This window comes from Medicago sativa, chromosome 1 (genome assembly GCF_051527215.1).
Source record: "Medicago sativa cultivar Bolivia chromosome 1, Bolivia_mono, whole genome shotgun sequence".
Lineage (NCBI taxonomy): Eukaryota > Viridiplantae > Streptophyta > Magnoliopsida > Fabales > Fabaceae > Medicago > Medicago sativa.
The window spans coordinates 23,505,570-23,528,376 of NC_140749.1; the positions used below are offsets into that span (position 1 = coordinate 23,505,570).

The 22,807-nt window shown below is 40.1% G+C and overlaps 4 protein-coding genes across 4 annotated transcripts; all 4 read right to left on the reverse strand.

Annotated features, from left to right (window-relative positions):
- Positions 1-13,454: 13,454 nt before the first annotated feature.
- LOC146953745 (uncharacterized) lies at positions 13,455-13,967 on the reverse strand. Its single transcript, XM_085742516.1, has one exon. The coding sequence runs from the start codon at positions 13,965-13,967 to the stop codon at positions 13,455-13,457; it is 513 nt and encodes a 170-aa protein (XP_085598642.1).
- Positions 13,968-14,290: 323 nt separating this feature from the next.
- LOC146953746 (uncharacterized) lies at positions 14,291-15,336 on the reverse strand. Its single transcript, XM_085742532.1, has 2 exons — positions 15,024-15,336; positions 14,291-14,973 (listed from the first exon to the last, which is right to left on the reverse strand). Exons 1-2 carry the CDS (start codon positions 15,334-15,336, stop codon positions 14,291-14,293), a joined length of 996 nt encoding a protein of 331 aa, XP_085598658.1.
- Positions 15,337-16,164: 828 nt separating this feature from the next.
- Positions 16,165-20,096, reverse strand: LOC146953747 (uncharacterized). The gene is made up of 4 exons (XM_085742550.1): positions 18,668-20,096; positions 18,175-18,573; positions 17,391-17,821; positions 16,165-16,800 (listed from the first exon to the last, which is right to left on the reverse strand). Exons 1-4 carry the CDS (start codon positions 20,094-20,096, stop codon positions 16,165-16,167), a joined length of 2,895 nt encoding a protein of 964 aa, XP_085598676.1.
- A 1,673-nt stretch (positions 20,097-21,769) lies between these two features.
- On the reverse strand, positions 21,770-22,456 carry LOC146953748 (uncharacterized). Its single transcript, XM_085742559.1, has one exon. It carries the CDS (start codon positions 22,454-22,456, stop codon positions 21,770-21,772), a length of 687 nt encoding a protein of 228 aa, XP_085598685.1.
- Positions 22,457-22,807: the final 351 nt, after the last annotated feature.

Below are 22,807 nucleotides of genomic sequence, written 5' to 3' on the forward strand. Positions count from 1 at the left end.
ACTTGAGCCAGAAGTGAAAAAGAAGATCATTCAGCTTCTCCATGATTATCCAGATGTCTTTGCATGGTCCTATGAAGATATGCCGGGTCTAGATCCCAAGATTGTGGAACATCGGATACCGACAAGACCTGAATGTCCTCCTGTCAAGCAGAAATTGAGAAGGTCTCGTCCAGACATGGCTCTTAAGATCAAGGCTGAGGTACAAAAGCAAATTGACGCGGGTTTCCTCATGACAGCTGAGTATCCTGAGTGGATTGCCAACATCGTACCAGTACCAAAGAAAGATGGGAAAGTTCGAATGTGTGTTGATTACAGAGATCTGAACAAAGCCAGTCCAAAAGATAACTTCCCATTGCCTCATATTGATGTGCTTGTTGACAGTACTGCACAATCCAAAGTGTTCTCTTTCATGGATGGTTTCTCTGGTTATAATCAGATACGAATGTCTCCTGAAGATAGAGAAAAGACGTCTTTCATCACTCCGTGGGGAACGTTCTGTTATAAGGTGATGCCGTTTGGCTTGATAAATGCTGGTGCTACCTATCAAAGAGGTATGACAACTCTATTTCATGATATGATTCACAAAGAGATTGAAGTATATGTTGATGATATGATTGTGAAGTCAAGTGATGAGGAGCAGCATGTTGTGTATTTGAAAAAGATGTTTGAAAGACTGAGAAAGTACAAGCTGCGGTTGAATCCTAACAAGTGCACATTTGGTGTACGATATGGAAAGTTGCTAGGCTTCATTGTCAGCCAGAGAGGCATTGAAGTTGATCCTGACAAAGTCCGAGCCATCAGAGAGATGCCGGCCCCTCAAACTGAAAAGCAAGTCAGAGGTTTCCTCGGACGTCTGAACTATATTTCAAGATTTATATCTCATATGACTACTACCTGTGGACCAATATTCAAATTGCTCAGAAAGAATCAGCCTGTTGTATGGAATGATGAATGCCAGGAAGCTTTTGATAGCATCAAAGAATACCTGTTGGAACCACCTATCCTTGTCCCGCCAGTGGAAGGAAGGCCTTTGATTATGTATCTGTCAGTGTTAGATGATTCAGTGGGTTGTGTTCTTGGTCAACAAGATGAGACTGGTAAGAAAGAGCATGCTATCTATTATCTGAGCAAGAAATTCACCGACTGTGAGACTCGGTATACAATGCTTGAAAAGACATGTTGTGCTTTAGCTTGGGCTGCCAAACGCCTGCGTCATTATATGGTGAATCATACAACTTGGTTGATATCCCGAATGGATCCAATTAAGTACATCTTTGAGAAGCCTGCTGTTACTGGGAAGATTGCACGTTGGCAAATGTTGTTGTCTGAATATGATATTGTGTACAAAGCTCAGAAAGCAATCAAAGGAAGTATCCTTGCTGAGCATCTTGCTTATCAACCTCTTGATGATTACCAGCCAATTAAGTTCGATTTTCCCGATGAAGAGATCATGTATCTAAAAGCAAAAGACTGTGAAGAGCCACTGATCAATGAAGGGCCGGACCCCAATAGCAAGTGGGGATTGGTGTTTGATGGTGCTGTTAATGCTTATGGTAAAGGAATTGGGGCCATCATTGTAACTCCACAGGGGCACCATATTCCTTTCACCGCTCGAATAACTTTTGAATGCACAAACAACATAGCTGAGTATGAAGCGTGCATCTTGGGCATTGAAGAAGCCCTTGATCTGAGAGTTAAACACCTGGACATCTATGGAGATTCTGCACTTGTTATTAATCAGATAAAGGGTGAATGGGAAACTCATCATGAGAAGCTGATCCCTTACCGTGACTATGCAAGACGTCTGTTGACATACTTTACCAAGGTTGAGCTACACCACATCCCTCGGGATGAAAACCAGATGGCTGACGCTCTTGCTACTCTGTCTTCCATGTTTCGTGTGAATCACTGGAACGACGTGCCCGTAATCAAAGTACAACGTCTTGATAGACCCGCTCATGTGTTTACTATTGAAAATATGCCAGATCAAGCTAATGAAGATGTGAATGATAAAAAGCCTTGGTATTACAACATCAAGCAATTCTTGCAGAATCGTGAATATCCACCTGGTGCTTCTAACAGGGATAAAAAGACATTGAGAAGATGGGCTAGTAAATTCCTTCTGGACGGAGAAATCCTATACAAGAGGAACTATGACATGGTATTGTTGAGATGTGTTGACAAGCAAGAAGCTGAGAAATTGATGCATGATGTACATGATGGTACCTTTGGGACCCATGCTTCGGGTCATACCATGTCAAGAAAATTGTTAAGAGCCGGCTATTACTAGATAACTATGGAGCGTGACTGCCATAAACATGCTAAAAGATGCCACAAATGTCAAATCTATGCTGATAAGATTCATGTGCCTCCACACGCTCTCAATGTTATATCTTCCCCATGGCTTTTCTCTATGTGGGGCATTGACATGATCGGAAGAATTGAACCAAAGGCTTCCAATGGACATCGTTTCATCCTAGTGGCAATTGACTATTTCACCAAGTGGGTTGAAGCTGCTTCCTATGCAAATGTGACCAAGCAAGTGGTTGTCAAGTTTATCAAGAATAACATCATCTGTCGATATGGTGTTCCCAACAAAATCATCACTGACAATGGTTCCAATCTGAACAATAGCATGATGCAAGCTTTATGTGAAGAATTCAAAATTGAACATCACAACTCTTCTCCTTATAGACCTCAGATGAATGGTGCAGTTGAGGCCGCTAACAAGAACATCAAGAAGATTGTTCAGAAGATGGTCACTACTTACAAAGACTGGCATGAGATGCTACCTTTTGCCTTGCATGGTTACCGTACTACAGTACGCAGTTCAACCGGGGCAACTCCTTTCTCTCTTGTATATGGTATGGAAGCAGTTCTCCCTCTGGAAGTGGAGATTCCATCTCTTCGAGTGATCATGGAAGCAAAGTTAACTGAGGCTGAATGGTGTCAAAGTCGGTACGACCAATTGAATCTGATTGAAGAGAAACGTATGGATGCTATGACTCATGGACAGTTGTATCAAGTGCGAATGAAGAATGCTTTTGACAAGAAAGTCCGACCTCGAGAATTCAAGGAAGGCGAACTTGTATTGAAAAGAAGGATAAGTCAGCAACCTGACCCAAGGGGCAAGTGGACACCTAACTATGAAGGTCCTTATGTTGTCAAGAAGGCTTTCTCTGGTGGTGCTTTGATTCTTACACACATGGATGGTGTTGAACTCCCAAACCCTGTTAATGCCGATATAGTCAAGAAATACTTTGTCTAGAAAGAAAAGAACAGCGTGGTAGGTCGAAAACCCGAAAGGGCGGCCTAGGCAAAAATGCGCTTCCCGGTGGATCGAAAACCCGAAAGGGCGATCCAGGCAAAAGTTAGGGACAAAAAAAAATGAATATGAAAAAGCTCGCTGAGATTGTACGCAACTCAGGCAAGAATGAGCGCCTCGATGAGCCGAAAACCCGAAAGGGCGGTTCATGCAAAAATGAGGTTGATAAAAGACAAGTAACTATATCTGGCAAATCACCATCACCCCTTGGGGCATCTGCAACTGTCAATGGTCGTCTTCGTCAGAGGCTTCTGTACTTGTGAATTCAAAATTTCTATGAAATGTAGCGGTCATCGTGTTCAATGTATCACCAACCAATAAAATTACCATTTTCCAAGCTTTGTAAATCCGTGAAGTCATGCCTTTGGCTGACTTTCACTCTTCTACATCAATTCGAGCCTTTCTACTGTTTGAAACTCTATTTTTCTTTCTACTTTCAATGCTTTATACAAAATATTTCTTTTCTATTTGATAATGTTAATGTCTGAAACAAACATCTTTGAAAATTGAAAAATCTTTTCCTGTCTATTTTGAAAGCAAACCTGAGCAACAGGGTACATTTCAATGAAACATGCATGAATGAATGAATGTCAATGTCTATTTCAATACATGTTACAAGCAGGTTACTCCCCAGGATGATCTGTGGTCAATGGCAAGAATGAAAAAAGAGAATGAAAATGAAAAATGAAAAATGCAAATGAAAAGCTCGCTAAGTTGAAAACCCGAAAGGGCGGCTTAGGCAAAAATGAGCACCCTGCTGATTGACAACCTATGAAGGCAATTCAGGTAAAAATGGGGCAATGAAAAGAATCTTTACTCCCCGGTGAATTGAAAACCCAAAAGGGCGGTTCAGGCAAAAGTGGGGTTTGAAAATGAAAAATGAAAAGAACATAAAAGCATTGACCACAGATGCGAACATCCAATGTTTACCCAGCACTGACACGCCTAGCAACGGCGACCTGTATCCAAGAACCTTCCAAGGGTCCCTCCCTTACAAGTTTTATTGCCCTCAGCCATGGTTTTGATACGTCTCAACGACGGTCTCTCCAAAGAGGTTTTCCCCTATGAATATGTTGCAGCACGAGCCACTACGTGCCCAATCTTCCAATGTTTCGTCTGCCTTTGTGAAACCTTCTCTGTCAAATTACAAGCCAATCACGCATTTCAAGCATTCATACATGCATAACCATGCATTTTATGTGCTCATACATCCAATAATCTTGCTGTACCATGCATACATGTTGCACGTCCAACTGTCAACTGTCAAAGTCAATTTCAATTTCAATTCCAATGTCAAATCCAATTCAATTTCAACTGTCAAATTCGATGCAATCTCAACTTTCCAATCTCAATTTCAAATCATGTCAAATGTCAAATTCGAAGCAATCTCAATTTCAATTTCAATTCTATGTCAATTCGAAGCAATTTCCAATCTCCAATGTCAATGTCAATCTCCAATGTCAATGTCAAATGTCAATGTCAAATGTCAATGTCAAATGTCAATCCCCAATATCAATGTCAAATGTCAATGTCAATTTCAATGTCAATCTCCAATTTCAATCCAATCTCAATGTCAATTGCAACTCTCCAATCCAATGTCTATGTCTCAATTCAATTCCAATTTCCAATGTCTCTTTCAATTTCAACTCTCAATCCAATGTCTATGTCTATGTCTCTGCCAATGTCAACTTTCAATTCAATTCAAACCAATGTCAATTTTCTCTCAATTTACTCTTGGGCCAACCAAAATGGTCATGTCTATTTTTAAATCAAGTCAATGACAAGTTACCCTCAATTGGTATCTTATTAAACCAGACTTTCAATTTGAATCTCGTTATTGGTCAAGTGCCAGGTTCGATCCAAAAAGAACCACTTGTACCTGCTTATATGCCTATGCTTCCGGACAAACGACAAGTTCGATCTAAAAAGAACAGTTTGTACCCAGCTCATGCTTTGTTATCAGTCAGACGGCAAGTTCAATTTGAAGAACAGTTTGTACCCAGCTTATGCTTTGTTATCGGTCAAACGACAAGTTCGATCTAAAAGAACAGTCTGCACCTTCCCACATGACGTGGTGATAATCCAACAAGCAAGTTCGATCCAAAGAAACAGCTTGTATCAACCCTTTTGTCTATGTCTCCAGCCAAACGGCCAGTTCAATCCAAAGAACAGTTTGTGTCTGCTTATCTGTTTGTATTTTCAACCAAGTGTCAGGTTCGATCCAAAGAACAGCTCGTATCTGCCTATATGTCTATGTTTCCGATCAAGTGCCAAGTTCAATCCCAAGAACAGCTTGCACCCATCTCTTGTTTTGTGTTCCTTGGTCAAGTGGCTAGTTCGACCCAAAGAACAACTTGCACCCTATTTTCTATCCCCTGGTTTGTCTACCCAGTCAATGTCCACCTGAGTCCCCAGTGACATGACAGGTTCCATAGACTCCAGTCGGTTGTCTTGCATTCATAATCAAAATGTTGCATGGCATTCATATTTTCAAGTCTGAAAATGTATTTTTATGTCCAAAAGCAGTGCAAATGTTAATATTTAAGTGTCTTCGTCCCGTCAACTCTAAGACTTCGTCTCTTGACTCTCCGGACAAAGAAACTTAAATAGGGGCAGCTGTTATACCCTAATTTTGGACCTAAAAATACTTGTTCAATTCTTCTTTTCTTGCATTACAAGTCATTTGATATGTCCCTGATCAATTGCATCTTTCTCTGCATTTTATTTCAATATTACTTGCAAAATTCACATAAAAGGGTATTTTAGTCATTTCCTGCATTCAACTCATTTTAATCCTTGAAAATTGTTTGAGTCTTTTAAATTGGTTTGTATAAGCCCTTGTTTCAATCTCATGTCAAAATTCGTTTCAAAAAAATATCAGTTGAGTCATTTTTTAGTCAGTTTAGCCCCTAGGGGCATTTTAGTCATTTCCCATGATAAAATCTCTTTCAATCTTTAAAAATTTGTTCGAGTCTTTTCAAATAGTGTGAATAAGTCTTCATTTCAATTCTATGTCAGAATCCATTTCAAAAATTGCATTTAAAGTCATTTCGAGTCAATTTTGCCCCTAGGGGCATTTTAGTCTTTTCACGTGTTAAAACCCTGTTTAAATTTTAAAAATTGTCTCTGAGTCTTTTATTTTGCTTGTATGAATTCTTGCTTTAATTCCCTGTTAAAAATCCATTTTTAAATTGCATCTGAGTCATTTTTAGTCGTTTTAGTCCCTAGGGGCGTTTTGGTCATTTCACATATTTCTGTTTCATTTTAATCTGCTTTGTTGTTTTTAATCGTCTCATTTTTACGTTAATTTTCAATTTACTTTTTCAATTCAATTTTAGTTTTAATTTTCATTTTAGTCCGCGCACTTTGGTTATTTGCATTTTAATTCTTTTTTTTTAGAGTCCAAGTGCCATGTGTCCAAATGTTATTGGTCCACAAAAGTTTGTTACAAGTCAAGTGCCACATGTCTCTATCCTATTGGTCCAAGGCTAATGACTTAGCCTATAAATTGGTCAAAGGGTCAATTCATTCATTCACCAATCATTTTTTCCACAAAATTCATAAAAAATCACAAAATAATTTTTTTCTTCCCTCTTTTCTTTGCTCAGCCGTAACAAATTTAGCACCACCACCACAACAACCTTCTTCCACCACTCCTCCTCCCTAACTAACTCTTCCACCACCCTAACCACCTCTCCTAACCAACTTAAACCTCCATCATCTACCAAAAACCTCCATCTTCCACCACCAAAACCACCACAATCTCCAACAACCTTCATCATCTAGCATCAACAACATCAAAATCTGCATTCAACTATCACCAATTGAACCGAATTATCATCATCATCGACAATCATTTCACCGCCGCATCCAACAGAGCCAAAGCTTCAAGGTTCGGACAAGAAGAGGCGAAGGAAGCAGGGATAGCAACGACAAGAGAAGAGAAGAGGTGCGAAGCTTCAGCCATACCAGAACACATTCGAAAGAGGAGAATCTGAGGCTTCAGAAGGTAATTCGTTTCTTCTCCTTCCCTAGAATTTTGACTCAGAATATATGTACTCGCGCATTCATGATTCCGTTCTGAAAATTCCAAGACTTCGATTCATCTTTTGCGTGAACAATTCGTGGAAAATGAAGGAGGATTCAGGTTCGGAGGGAGTTTTCGAAAGCTCCGTCGCGGCGGTGCCTGCGGCCATCACCGTGCCGGAGTTACGAAGCTTCGCCGGATTCTGTTTCTTTTCCTTTGCGAAGAAGATGAATCGGAGTCTTTGTTCGTATGGTTTTGCGCAAATAGATGAAGATTAGGACTGTTTTCTGTTAATTGGTAGTGGATTCTTTAGAACAAAGAAGAGGGACAGCGCACCTTGCTGTTAGAAAAGAAAGAAAATCGATGGGAAGAAGGAGAAGTTGCGTTTTGCTTCTCCTGGTGATTTGGTTTTGTACAGCATACCATACCCAATAACCCATGGGTCTACCCGAACCACCCCATACCCAGGCCCATCTATTTTTTTTCTTGTGTTTAAAAAACCATTACAGTTCTGCTATATGCACACCCCCTTTCCAGCGTACTCTTGTTATTTCTTGCTGTTTACACCCCCCGCATGTTTTCTTTTTGTGATAAAATTTCAAGAAAATTGCTATTGGTTTTTGTTGCTTTTTGATATTTCTTGATGATTCTTGCGCGTTAAATCTTTGGTTAAAAATGTGTGGGAAAATATATTTTGTTAATTCTTTTTTTTTTTGTTAAAATGTTGCTAAAAAACTTGTAAAAATCTTTGAAGATTTTGTGGATTCTTCTCGTAAATAATTTTGGTGTTTGAAGACTATCTTTTGGAAGGCAATTGCATGTAGAAAATTCATTTCAAAGAACATGTAGGATATATTCTTGTTTTTTGCTCACTTTTATTAACATTTTTGTGAAGTTTCGATGCGGTTTTAAACTTGAAATTTTGTTACATAATTGTGGCTTTGAACATGTGATTTCTAGGGGGTGAATTTGCCTCTTAATGTGGTGTTTGCTTGCAGTTTTGGTTTAGTTCTTGAGGACCTTGTGTTTGGCAAATAATGTGAAACTCTTTTGTGAAATAAAAGTGCATAAAGAGCTTGAAAGTCTTATAATTTTTGGCATGATAATTTCCCTTGGTTCTCATATTTGTTCTCTTGGAATGAATCACTTGAAATGTCTTAATATTGTGAGAATCTAGGGCTTGAGTTTGCTTTAGGATTATATTGAATTTCAAGTCCTTTTATCACTTTTTTTGCTAAGATTGCTAGTTTACTTTTCTTGCAAATTACAAATAGCTTTACTATGCTTTTCAATACTAGTTTCTATATCATTTGTGCTATTAACTCTTTCATTTCATGTTTCATTCATCCATGAGCATTTCATCTCCCTCTTATATTCTTAGTCCTTACTTTCTTGCAATTTAATTTGTACAAAGATTTAGAATGTAAAACTTAGGAAATTTTGTAATATTTTTTCTTATGCAATTTTAATTTCTTGGCAAAGAGGCCATAGAATGTATCTAGGCCAATGATGTAAAGGACAATGGACTCTAATGATGTACACCGACACAAGCACCGACACATGCACACACTCCACTTTAGATAAATAGCTAGAATATGCATGTTTAGATGTATGTTTAGGATTGTATGTTTAGATGAATGCCTAGGATTTATACTTAGAAAAAAACCAATTTTCCAAACAAATGTGACCAACTTCACTCAAACATTTTTCATAATAAACCTTGGGATCAAAATCCCATTGCATTTTTCCTTTTTCATTTTCTTAATCAAATTTCAATGAAAAATAATCATACTTTGACCATATTTTGCAAATGACTAATTCAACCTCACAATTTCATAATCTCATGCCCTTGAGGCCTCTTTCTATTCTTCAAAACTCCATTTTCAAACTTAAAATCAACCAACAAAAACAAAAAACATTTTTTGGAAGAGAACTACGGTGGATTTGATCCCTTAAACGGGTACGTAGGCAAGGAACAAAATTCCTTCAATTCAACTAAAATAAAAATCCAAAAACATTCTTCTCCCTCCAATTCTTCACTTAGAAACTCTTAGGTTTAAATAAACACTTTCAAAATAGCATTTAAAAATAAAGCGCGCGCGTAGAAATTAAAGACGGTTCCTATAGGATACTATAGTCGTTATGGGTGCCTAATACCTTCCCGTAGCGAAAACAACTCCCGGACCTCGATTCTCAAGGGTTTTGCTTGCTTTTTCCCTTCCCAAGAAAAAATAAGATATCACCGGTTAGAAAGGTTCAAACGTAATCAATGTTTGACACCCGAAAACCAAGATAAAACAGGTACCACTCACACACGTCGTTTAACCCTGACTAGTTTCTGATTTTCGGCAAAATTCGACAGAGAGGTATTTTAAAATACCTCATTTTTTGGTTCCGAGTCGATCCCTCTTCTCATTTTGTTTTTATTTTATTTTTCTAACTTCCATCTTTTATCCAATTTTCAAATAACTTTAATTTTGCCTTTAAAAATATTTTTTATTATTACTAGTTTTTTTTCTTTTCTATTTCTAATTTTATTATTATTAGTCTTCATTTTTTTTTAACCTCATTTTTTTATTACGGTTAACCTTTATCTTTTCTTTCTTTTTTCTTTTTTCTTTTATGTTATTTCTTTTGTCTCATGATAAGTCCAAAGTTCCATCCAAATAACATAGCATATACGCGCTTCTTCCTTCCTCCATCCCAATCCAATTCTCGGCCTTATTGATCCAGCAATAACACTGCTTATTCTCCTCCCCAAGCCACAAATTTTCAGCAGACTTTCAACAAACCCTGACCTAGAATCCTAACACTATAAATATAACATGCAATCACAACACAAAGGGGGCCGACTTTAATAGACAAAAATCAAAATCCCAAGGGCCGGAATTCACCATTCAAACCTGCAAAAAATCCAGTAACATACACAGCCAAAAACGCACAATTTAACCCCAAATTTCACACCAATTTTCACACACGCACACGTATAACCACTGCACAATCCGTCACCAATCCAACACCAAACCAGCTCAACCGCAATCACCTAAACCCACAATCCTCAACACAAATCCGTACCTACAAGTCTAAACCAATCAACAACCCGTCAGTGTCATACCCTTAAACCCCATTGCAAATATCCTAGTGACCGATCCAAAGCAAATCCAACCGCAAATCTGCCGCGCCGTACAACAGCAAAACCGTGACGCAACAACATCGGTGGCCAAATCAACAACAACAGCAGCACAACAAAAATCCAGTCGAGTCCAAACACAAGATCGAGTCCAAACCGGCGCCAATCAAACTTAACCCATAACGTCGTCACAAACAGCAAGTAACAAGATTCAATCCTTTTCAAAGGTAGTACTTATTTCTCTTTTCATTAGATATAGGGTAAAGTTTAAACCTTTCTCATCTTAAAGTAAAAATAAATCGAAAATAAAAACAAGGAGTAGAAGGAGATAGGACACAAAAAAAAGGAGTATAAAGCAGCGGCGCCACCACCTGCGACGGTCGGCCGCCGCGCTGCCACTTACCTCCCACCGGAGTTTTAGAAGATGGAGAACTGAGACAAGAGAGAGAACCGAGACAAAACTTCATAGGTGAGAGAGAGAGACCACCGAGAGAAGAAGAACAGTAAGAGAGGAAGACGAGAGAGCTGTGGGAGATAGGAGAGAGAACGAAGTTGAGAAAATGAAGATTCTGAAGCCTACTGCCTTTTTATATGCTTGTGTAATCCTATGTGCGTGGGTGCATATTCTACCATGCAGCCTCGCCTCCTGCGCGTTCGATTTTAATCCAATGGTCCATGTTGCTTCATTCTGTGATCTGATCAAAGTTGTACGATCATGATCAAGTGTCCCTCTTTAACCCATCTAAGCCCAACATGCCTGCACCCTATCTGAGACCCAATTTGTTTTTTTATTCTCTGCACCCCCTGATTAATTCCTACACACTCTGCCTCGCATCATATCATGTTATTTCTTTTTCTTCATGCATTTTAATTTCCCTTGTGTATATTTTATTTCTCTGCACTTTATCATTTTCATTTCTTGTGTTTATTAGTTTAGGATGCATAATTTATTGTTTATTCCATTGTGTATACTTAGTTTATGTCTTTTTTATAATCGCATATGATTTAGATTGTATATTAGGTTTGAATGTAAATAATTCATGCATTTTTTAGTTTAGTTTTCACATTTCATACTTTAATTTCGTTTATAATTATTGCATGGAACTTAGAATGTATAATAGGTTTAAATGTAATTTATTTATTTTTTCCGTCATTTACTTTCGCAGACCGTAGCATGTATAATAGGTTTTTATGTAATAGCTTTAGGTGCATGTGTGCGTGTGTGTATGCGTTACTTTTTATGCTTCGTAGTTTAGGTTAAAGGGCCTCGTGGTGGTCCAACGCCGCCATAAGGTCCCTGCGCTTTTATTTTCTTAGCTCTGTTAGTTTCAATTTTAGTTTTATCAATATTTAAAAACAACAAAAAAATGAAAATAACCAAAACACAAAAAATATTTTGAGTCCATTTTCTTTAATATTAAAAAACACAAACAAATACTCATTTGCCACTTTGGCCTTCTTTCATTTTAAAACCTTTTCAAAAACATTAAAAAACACTCAACCAATCAAACGTCAATTTCTACCACGAGCCATGTGATTTTGATCCCTCATGGGTACGTAGGCAAAGGACATCTGTCTTTCCAAATCAATAAAATGTAGATAAACTAGGTCTCCTCTCTTTTATCATTTCAGATTTCATTTTCAAAATAAGCAAGTCTATAGCACATCAACGTTTAGGACTAGCAGCTTGAAACAAGATAAACTCAAGCAGTTCGTTGTTTAGGACTAGCAACTTGAAACAAATGGGGGACTGAAACGAAAGGACGCGATCGAACGAGACCTCAGATGACTGACGCAACCATGTACGAATTGATATATGTTGTGTATGCATTAATGTGTGAAAGTATCAATGCATGAATGTATAACTGTATGAATGTATGAATGTGTGAGCATAACTTGTATGACTGTATGTGGTAGACGAACTCGATGAGACTAGACAGGACCGGTAAGGTGGGAATTGGACCGACATTGCAGTACTACACACTCGGCAAACTTCCTTGGAGATGATCTCATTGAGGACAAAGTAACAATTGATGTCTTCTAGGGGGAGAACCCATTAAAAACCTGGAAAAAGTCGCCATTTGTAAGCCAACGCAGAAATCTCTTCCGCTGACACACTTTAGTCGTCGTGCCCCATTTTTTTTTGAATCCCTAACTTTTGCCTGGATCGCCCTTTCGGGTTTTCAATCCATCGGGAGTATATTCCTTTTTTATGCCCCTAATTTTTGCCTGGACCGCCCTTTCGGGTTTTCGATCCACCGAGACGCTCTCTATTGCCTAAGTCATCTTTTAAGGTTTTCGACTTAGCGAGCTCTTTTTTTTTGAAGGCTTCCCACAGTGTCTTGCCATGCTTGTTCAACAGGGTTTAACCACCTTTGAGGAGAATGTTGACGCGCACTTCTTTTACTCTCGAGCCCTACAATGCACTTACTTGTTTATGCTTTTAAGAGGTGTGAAAAAAGTTTTAAGAATTTTGCTTCAAAATATTATCATCAAAGAAATAGAAGAAATTTTCAGAAAAACGAAATAAATGTGAATTCCAAGTAAAAGGGCAAAGGCTCAAATTTTATTGATTGAATGGTGGCCTGCCAATGGCGAGACTCCATAGATCTTGACAAAGTTCGAAAAATGGTAATTTAAAATGGAGAGGTACATTGAACTTCATAACCCTATTTTCCCTAACAACTTTGAATTCTGCTGCTTTTGACACTTCAGATTGGAGATTCTTTGATAGCAGGTACGCCCCAAGTGGGTTGTGCCAGACTAGATGCAGTTACTTTGTCTTTTCTTTCTATCCTTAACTTTTGCATAGACCGCCCTTTCGGGTTTTCAGCCTATCAGGATGATTTTCTGTTTAATGTCTCTAACTTTTGCCTGGACCGCCCTTTCGGATTTTCAGTCCACCGAGACACTCATTTTTGCCTAAGTCGCCCTTTTGGGTTTTCGACTTACCGAGCTGTTCTTATGATTTTTTAGACAAAGTATTTCTTGACTGCATCCGTGTTTACAGTACGTGGAAGTTCTTCACCATCCATGGTTTGAAGAGTCATGGCACCACCAGAGAAGGCCCTTTTGACAACATATGGACCTTCATAATTAGGCGTCCATTTGCCCCTGGAGTCAGGTTGGAAAGTAAAAATCTTTTTGAGCACAAGATCACCTTCTTTGAATTCACGGGGACGAACTTTCTTGTCAAAAGCCTGCTTCATTCTCTTTTGATATAGTTGACCATGACATAGGGCAGTCATGCGCTTTTCCTCAATCAGATTCAATTGATCATATCTACTTTGAACCCATTCAGCCTGCGATAACCCAGTTTCCATCAGAACTCTCATTGAAGGAATCTCAATTTCTACGGGAAGTACAACCTCCATACCATATACCAAAGAAAAAGGGGTTGCCCCTGTCGATGTGCGTACAAAAGTACGATATCCGTGTAATGCAAAGGAAAGCATCTCATGCCAATCTTTATAAGTCACCACCATCTTCTAGACGATCCTCTTTATGTTCTTATTTGCAGCTTCGACAGCACCATTCATTTGAGGTCTGTAAGGCGAAGAATTATGATGCTCGATCTTGAAATCATCACACAACTCTTTCATCATTTTGTTGTTTAGATTCGTCCCATTGTCTGTAATGATCCGGTTAGGGACACCGTAGCTGCAGATAATATGATTCTTGATAAACTTGACCACCACTTGCTTGGTCACATTAGCATAGGATGCAACCTCAACCCACTTGGTGAAATAGTCAATAGCCACTAGAATGAAGCGGTGCCCATTTGACGCTTTTGGTTCAATCCTTCCAATCATGTCGTGCCCCACATAGAGAAAGGCCACATAGATGAAAGGATATTAAGTGCAGTTGGCGGCACATGAATCTTATCGGCATAAATCTGACACTTGTGACATTTCCTGGCGTGTTTGTAACAATCAGCTTCCATCGTCATCCAGTAATAACCCGCTCTCAATAACTTCTTAGCCATTGCATGCCCGCTTGAATGAGTTCCGAAGGAGCCTTCATGTATTTCATGCATCAACAAATCAGCCTCGTGCTTATCCACACATCTGAGCAACACCATGTTAAAGTTTCTTTTATACAAAATGTCCCCGTTCAGGAAGAAATTGCCAGACAGTCTTCTTAGAGTCTTCTTGTCTTTATTGGAAGCCCCGAGCAGATACTCTTGACTCTGAAGGAAACACTTGATATCATGGAACCATGGCTTGTCATCAACAACTTCTTTAGCAGCGAATACATGAGCAGGTCTTTCAAGACGTCTGATACGGATCAAAGGCACTTCATTCCAACGATTTACTTGGTACATCGAAGACAAGGTAGCTAGAGCATCTGCCATCTGGTTCTCATCATGAGGAATGTGGTGTAGCTCGACTTTGTTGAAGAAGGTCAGTAATCGTCTTGCATAGTCTTTGTAAGGAACCAAGCCGGGGTGACGGGTCTCCCATTCTCCTATGATCTGATTGATTACGAGGGCTGAGTCACCATAAATGTCGAGGATCTTAATTCTGCCATGTTGTTTGTACAGTCGAATGTCAGCCTGGCAGTGAAGGGGATATGTGCACCCTTAGGAGTGATGATGATTGCCCCAATTCCACTACCGTATACGTTAACAGCTCCGTTGAATATGAGACCCCATCTTAATTCGGGATCTGGACCTTCTCCGAACAACGGTTCGTCACAATCTTTCATCTTCAGATACATAATCTCTTCATCAGTAAAGTCGAACTTGATGGGTTGATAATCCTCAACTGGTTGGTGAGCTAAATGATCTACAATGATACTCCCTTTGATTGCTTTCTGGGTATGGTACTTAATGTCATATTTAGATAGCAACATCTTCCATCAGGCGATTCTTCCTATTATTGCGGCCTTCTCAAAGATGTACTTGATCGGATCCATTTTAGAAATCAACCAAGTAGTATGATTAATCATATAGTGACGAAGACGTTTGGCAGACCAAGCCAGAGCACAACAAGTCTTTTCAAGCATGGAATATCGAGACTCACAATCAGTAAACTTCTTGCTCAAGTAATAAATACCATGCTCCTTTCTTCCAGTTTCATCTTGTTTCCCGAGCACACAACCCATAGAATCTTCTAACACAGTCAGGTACATGATCAGTGGTCTTCCTTCAACTGGAGGGATAAGAATTAGAGGTTCTAACAAATATTCTTTGATGCTGTCAAAGGCTTTCTGGCACTCTTCTGTCCACACAATACCTTGCTCTTTGCCGAGTGGCTTGAATATTGGCCCACAGGTTGCAGTCATATGAGAAATAAAACAGGTGATGTAGTTCAGTCGTCCGAGAAACCCTCTTACTAGTTTTTCTGTTTGCGGAGCGGGCATCTCTCTGATAGCTCTGACCTTGTCGGGATCTACCTCAATACCATTCTGGCTGACAATGAAGCCCAGAAGCTTTCCGGATCTGACACCAAAGGTTTATTTGTTAGGATTCAGACGGAGTTGATACTTTCTCAGTCGTTGGAACATCTTCAGCAAATACTCAACATGCTCCTCTTCAGTATCTGACTTGACAATCATATCATCAACATAAACCTCGATCTCTTTGTGTATCATGTCATGGAAATGGGTAGTCATACCTCTCTGATAAGTAGCACCTGCATTTATTAACCCAAACGGCATTACTCTGTAACAGAAAGTGCCCTAAGGTGTAATGAAAGACGTCTTCTCTCTGTCTTCGGGTGCCATCTTGATCTGATTGTAACCGGAGAAACCGTCCATGAAGGAGAAAACTTTGGATTTTGCGGTATTGTCAACCAATACATCAATGTGAGGCAATGGAAAATCATCTTTGGGACTAGCTTTGTTCAAGTCACGGTAATCAACACACATTCTGACTTTACCATCCTTCTTCTGAACAGGCACGATGTTGGCAAGCCATTGAGGGTATTCTGATGTAACAAGGAAACCTACATCAATCTGTTTCTGTACTTCTTCTTTAATCTTGAGGGCCATATCAGGACGGGCTCTTCTCAACTTCTGCTTGACCGGCGGGCATTCAGGCTTTAATGGCAATCGGTGCACCACAATATCAGTATCCAGACCCGGCATATCTCTGTACGACCAAGCAAATATATCAACATATTCTTTGAGAAGTTCTATCACTTGCTTCTTGACACTTGCTTCGAGTGATGCCCCAATCTTGATTTCTTTCTTGTCTTCTTCAGTACCCAAATTGATCACCTCTATCGCTTCCCCATAAGGCTGAATGGTCTTTTTTTCTCGTTCAAGCAGCCGAGAGATTTCGCCGGGAATCTTTTCATTCTCTTCTTCTTCCGCCTCATACACAGGGTATTAAAAGTTGGGAGAGATCATAAGGTTATGTTGTTCAAAGGGTTCATTGATGTTTAATCTGCACAAATGATTGATGATTTTAGAAAATAAGTAAAATGCAGATTTTTCGAAGGTGATTATATTTTTGGTTTTTTGTATTACCATTCTTTCAGAAAAAAGCATAAAAGGAAATTAAAACAAAAGTCGGGAACAAAACGACGTTTTTATTTGATTGATGATAATTTCTTGAAAAAGCATAAAAACAAACAAATGCATTACTTGGACAAGTGAGCAACAAAAGGAACATCTACAACAACCCAATTGTGGCTAGTCTCTCCGTGAGTCACGAAGCTTCGTGGTATCCCCTCAGGATTGTCTTCAATGATAGCGTTGGCTTCTGACAGGGCATTAATAAAGCCCGCACTGTGGAAAGTATCTCTTGCAGGCACGACGACATTCTAAGGCAAGTCAGCTGACGGAGAGAAACCCAGACGTTCTCGACGCTTGTTCTCTGGCAATTCTATCAACTTCCCCCAGCTTGCAGATCCTCCCGCTTGTACTATGTTCTAAGCATCTTTTAGAGAGGAAATAGATGCCTCACTCTTCTTGGTATTCTTTTCTTCCACGGCAAGTCCTTGGAATGATGTCCCCTCAGTGTTGTTGGCCTCGATGAAAGAGAAAGACGACAAATGGCTTACTAATAGGGCTTCCTCACCATTCACAGTTATCAGCTTTCCATTCTGCACAAACTTCAGCTTTTGATGCAATGTAGAGGTTACTGGCCCAGCTTTATGAATCCAAGGGCGACCCAGCAAGCAACTGCATGATGCTCGGATGTCTATCACTTGAAATGTAATCTGGAAAACCTGCGGCCCAACCGTAATAAGCAGATCCACCTCTCCATGAACATCCTTCCTCGAACCATCAAAAGCCTTCACCATTACTTCACTTTGTCTTAAAGGTGTACCCTTGTAAGAGAGCTGGTCATAAGTTGTTTTGGCCATCACATTTAGAGACGAACCGGTGTCTATTAGCACATTTAACAAAGCATCAGTCTTACAATTCACAGATATGTGCAAAGCCAGATTATGGTTCCTTCCTTCTATCGAAAGCTCTTAATCACTGAAACTCAGATTGTTGATGCAGTAATGTTCCCCACTATTCCTCCAAATTGACCAACAGTCACATCGTAGTCTACAAAAGCTTGTTCCAGGACCTTCATCAGAGCCTCCTTATGAACATCAGAATTCATTACTAGAGACATTATGGATATCTTTGATAGAGTCTGCATCAGTTGCTCTACCACCTTGTACTCACTCTTCTTTATTAGCTTGAGAACCTCATCAATATCAGAGTTTGCACCGGCCCCACTAGGTTAACCCGCATCTTTGGCTGTACTGGAGTCTTCGGCCCGAGCATCCTCAATTGTTGGAGCACTAGCTTTCTTTGGGAACACTAAAGGAACAACACGCCAGGTTCTCAACACTCTACTGTCTCCAGCAATATTTCCCATAGAAGGCAAAGGTGGTATTTGAACTTCACGACCACCTTCCATCATAGTGGCATTGTACTTATATGGAATGACCTTCTCAAAAACATAAGGTATTGGACCAGGTAAACAAATTACTAAGGGCGCAGCAACTGACTTTTGACTGTCGTAGAATATCTCCAAAGGCTCCTCAGGAGTTATAACACATACATCATCATACTTTTTCTCAATAATAAGTTCTCCTCGGTCTAAGAGTCCTTGGATATCATTCTTTCTAACATCCCCAGGGACTTAGAATGCACACTTCGCAGATATCATGATCATGTTCGAAGAGATTCACTTCGCATAATTTGGCATGTAATGGGACCAAAGGAGTCCAGATACACTGAACATCGAGGATAAGATGAGTCTTTTGGCAATCTTCGACCATGTTGACGGCATCAGCACCATGATTTGGGAATGGATTGGTTTGGACATTCGGTGCTGAGTCTGTGAAGGTTATCTTCTTGTAATTGATTAGCTTCTGGACTGCATTCTTCAAGGCATAACAATTTTCAGTATCATGGCCTGGGGACCCTTGATGAAAAGCACAAGTCTGGTTAGGTTTATACCACGCTGGCGGTTTCTCTGGCACTTGAAGAGGTGCTCTAAGTTGAACCAAATTCTTACTGAGCAACCCTGGGAGTAACTCTGCATATGTCACGGGAATTGGGTCAATTTGTAATCTGGTATTTTGTGGTCGAGGCTGTTGTTGTTGATATGGTTGTTGGGGATATTGTTGGTATGGTTGTTGGGGATATTGTTGAAGATATTGTTGTTGTTGAGGATATTTTTGTGGTGGATATTGTTGAGGGTATTGTTGATGTTGGAGATATTGTTGTGGGGGATATTGTGGGAATTGAGGTTGTTGTGGATATTGTGAGAATTGAGGTTGGCCATTTGGTGGTTGGATGGTAATGGCAGCAGGTGTGATGGCAGCAACATGTTGATAGGCTGGATAATTTTGTTGAGGCCTCCCATGCGCCACCATACCGACCTCTTGTTCTTTCTTTTTCGGGAGGTGGTTCCCAGACTTCTTGGTTCCACTTGCAAATGTCCCTTCTTTTACTAAACGTCCTTCTCGGACTCCTTCTTCCAACCGTACACCCGTAGCAACCATCTCAGCGAAGTCCTTGGGAGTACTTCCGACCATATTCACGTAATAGAACTGATTGAGAGTTTTTAAGAAGAGCTTGGTCATCTCCTTCTCTTCTATGCGTGGGCTGACTTGGGCAGCGGTATCCCTCCACCACTGGGCATACTCTTTGAATGTTTCTTTGTCTCCCTGAGTCATAGCCTGAAGATCACTTCGGTATGGGGCCATATCCACATTGTAACTGTATTGTTCCACAAAAGCATCACACAGATCTTGGAAAGTTTGGATCTTTGTTTTGTCTAGATTCATGTACCATTTTGAGGCAAGACTAGCCAAACTTTCATGAAAGAAATAGATAAGGACTGGATCATCCTTGGAATAGGCAGACATCCTTCTCACATACATGGTTAGATGTTCCTCAGGACAGGAGTTTCCCTTATACTTCTCAAAATCTGGTACCTTGAACTTGTGGGGTATCTGAACATTCGGCACCAAACAGAGATCGTAAGGAGTCCTCCCAAATACTTTCTTCCTATGGAGGGCTCTCACACCTCGCTGAATTTCATCATATTTTTGCTGCAAGTCATTCACTCTATCATAGGCTTCCATATCCCCTGAATGGTAGATGAGCTCTTCTTCTTGTGGAATGGTATGCATCACAGGTGCTGAATAGGTCATAGCGGCTGGAGGAGCTCTTACAAGAGGCGGAGGAACATAAGCTGCATTTTACTGAGTAGGCATCGGAACTTCTGAAATAACAGGGCGAAATACTTCACTGAGACAAACAGGCACACCCCAAGGACGACTTTCTGGCATAGAATTTGAAACTTCACAGGCAATGGGGCGGAGTATTTCGCCAGCAGTAAAGGGCGAGAACCGAGGTGCGGAGCGCTGCGGAGCAGAGGGTGTTGGAGTATTGGCACATATTGTCCATTCAGGGGCATCAGAAGCGGCAGCAGAGGCGGATGTTTCGACCTGAGTTCTGCCAGGAGGAGGAGGCGGTGGTGCTTGTGCTTGAGATTGTGCTTGAGCTTGTGCTTGAGCCTGAGCCAGTGCTTGAGCTTGTGCTTGAGCTTGTGCTTGAACTAGTGCTTGAGCTTGTGCTTCAGCTTGTGCTTAAGCTCGAACCTGTGCTTCTGCCATTGTCTTCATCACTTCAGCCATCTCATCCATCTTAGTCTGCATGGTTGTCATCTATTCACGGAGCACTCGATTTTCTTGTTTGAGATAATCCATCTTCTTCTTAACGTTTGCTCGAGTGTAGATAGTGCGGGTAGGCTTGTAGAGGGTACGTGGGGCCACCTTTTAAAATGGGCTGACTTTTTTCTGAAAAGAAAATTTGTGTGAGACTCTGAATTTGAGACTATGAAATGCAAAATGATGCATGATGTTATGCAAAAATAGACACATTTTCATTTATCAAAGGACTTATAAAAAGCAAATTTGTAAACATTATAATGGAAAATTTCATTGAATAATTAAAGTACGAGATAATTCCCTTTTAACAAAACTGAGCCAAGGGATAGACTCCAAAGTACATCACAAAAAGCTAGGAAATAACATAAAGTGGTGAAACAACTAGGAAACTCTTGAACTCCTACAATAGACTACTCTCCGAAATTTGGATGGGCGCCGACGAACATGTCCATGTACTCCTTTTTCCTTTTAGAATCCCGCCTGAGTATATCATCTTTCTGACGGAGGAGATCATTCTTCTTAACAATTAGTTGGCCTAGCTTGAGGATCTCACGATCTTTTTGTTCTATCTGTTCATCCTTTGTCTCCATCTGGGCCATATCTACCTCGTACTTCCTCTTCCAATTGTTCCTTTCACGTGTCATCTCGGCCAACTGGTACTGGAATTCTTCCACATTGTCAGGGAGTATGGGCAGTGAGGGTGCCGAAGTAGTTGAAGATGGGACTCTGGATAAAGTGTAAGGCATCATGTATGTTGTAGCTCTATCAATAACCCATTCCGTGTAGGAACTATGGACGAAGCTTGATCTCCTTCCCATTTGGTCCCTCTTTTTTCTATGGATGGCATGCCAAGCTTGTATGAAATTTTCCCTCTCATTTGTGTAATCATCATGGTTGTAATAGAATACACCAGACAAGTTGAGGTATAAAGGTTTGGTTTTAACTGGGTATCCGAGCTGTTGTTGGGCAAGGATAAGGTTGTAGCTAATTCCTCCCTGTATACCGATAAGAGGTACATTAGGGAAGTCACCACAGTGGATAATGACGGTTTTGGTATCACTGGCTGGGTTGTAGCAAACTATGTCCGCAGGGGTAAGGGACATGATTCTTTGGGACCACTGGAGTTTTTCAGGGTTTTTGATGAAGGGCTGAGTTCAAGGTAGATGGGAGGTAAACCATTTGTAAAGTAAGGGTGCACAACAAAGGATAACCCCACGACTGGCTAGATTACGATCATGGATGGAATGGTAAGTGTCTGCAAGTAATGTAGGGACAGGGTTTTTGGTGAGGAAGATTTTGATGGCGTTGATATCAACAAAATTGTCAATATTTGGGAAAAGTAGGAGCCCATATATGAGTAAGGCTAAGATGGAGTGAAAGGCTTTTTTGTTGGGTTGTTCGACGAAAAGGAAGGCTTTTTGGAAAAGGAAATGTGTAGGCAAGCATTGGAGTTGGGGTTTTCCTTTGATGGTAAGTTGAGCTTTCAATTCAGAGGCTTCAAGGTGAAGAGCTTTAGCAATGCTTGAGGCTTTAGGATTGGGTTTAAGGCCATGGAAGGGTACTTCATCGGACACAGGTAAGCCAACCAAGTCAAAATATTCTTCAAGAGTGGGAACCAATATAAAGTCAGGGAATAAGAAGCAATGATAGAGTGGGTCATAGAATTGGACCAAGGTATTGAGGACCCCTTCTTCAACTTTTGTATGGAGGATGCTAAGTAGTCTTCCATGATGAGCTTGAAAGTCCTCCGGATTGGTTACTCTTGATACTAGCTCCCTTAGCTTCAATAAATCGGGTTTCTTGAAAGTGTACTTCCTAGTGCTCCTTATTATAGGATTCATATCTACAACATTTACAAAAAGCTTGTTTTAAGTCCTTCGATGTTTGATGAGAAAAAAAAATTATGAATGAATGTATGCATGTATGATTATGCTACACAAACGGTGAAAACATGGTGAGGTTTAAGGTCCATGATGATGGAGTTAAGGGTAACAACGCCATTTGGTAAGGACTATGGTTTTATTTGCACTTGTAACAAGGGTTCTACCAAGTTCCCAGAGTTGTCAACCACTTCCGAACATTATCAGGTTGCGGAACTACTACTAGTCCAACAACGTTCGTAATAAAGTCTCGTCTGAGTGTAGTTTCGCGTATCAACCAACTCAAGACTACTCTTGATTATCCACCGCACT

What these genes read in the sequence shown, in the direction of transcription:
- LOC146953747 (XM_085742550.1), bottom strand. Translation starts at nt 20,096, where the DNA reads ATGACCTATTCAGCACCTGTGATGCATACCATTCCACAAGAAGAAGAG. An exon ending in CAGTACAGCCAAAGATGCGG is followed by an intron (nt 17,822 to 18,174) that starts GTTAACCTAGTG and finishes ATGTGCTAATAG; the next exon opens with ACACCGGTTCGTCTCTAAAT. An exon ending in AGAATACCAAGAAGAGTGAG is followed by an intron (nt 16,801 to 17,390) that starts GCATCTATTTCC and finishes CCTGTGTATGAG; the next exon opens with GCGGAAGAAGAAGAGAATGA.
- LOC146953745 (XM_085742516.1), bottom strand. Translation starts at nt 13,967, where the DNA reads ATGGTGGTGACTTATAAAGATTGGCATGAGATGCTTTCCTTTGCATTA.
- LOC146953746 (XM_085742532.1), bottom strand. Translation starts at nt 15,336, where the DNA reads ATGTTGCTATCTAAATATGACATTAAGTACCATACCCAGAAAGCAATC. An exon ending in TGCCAGGCTGACATTCGACT is followed by an intron (nt 14,974 to 15,023) that starts GTACAAACAACA and finishes ATGGTGACTCAG; the next exon opens with CCCTCGTAATCAATCAGATC.
- LOC146953748 (XM_085742559.1), bottom strand. Translation starts at nt 22,456, where the DNA reads ATGAATCCTATAATAAGGAGCACTAGGAAGTACACTTTCAAGAAACCC.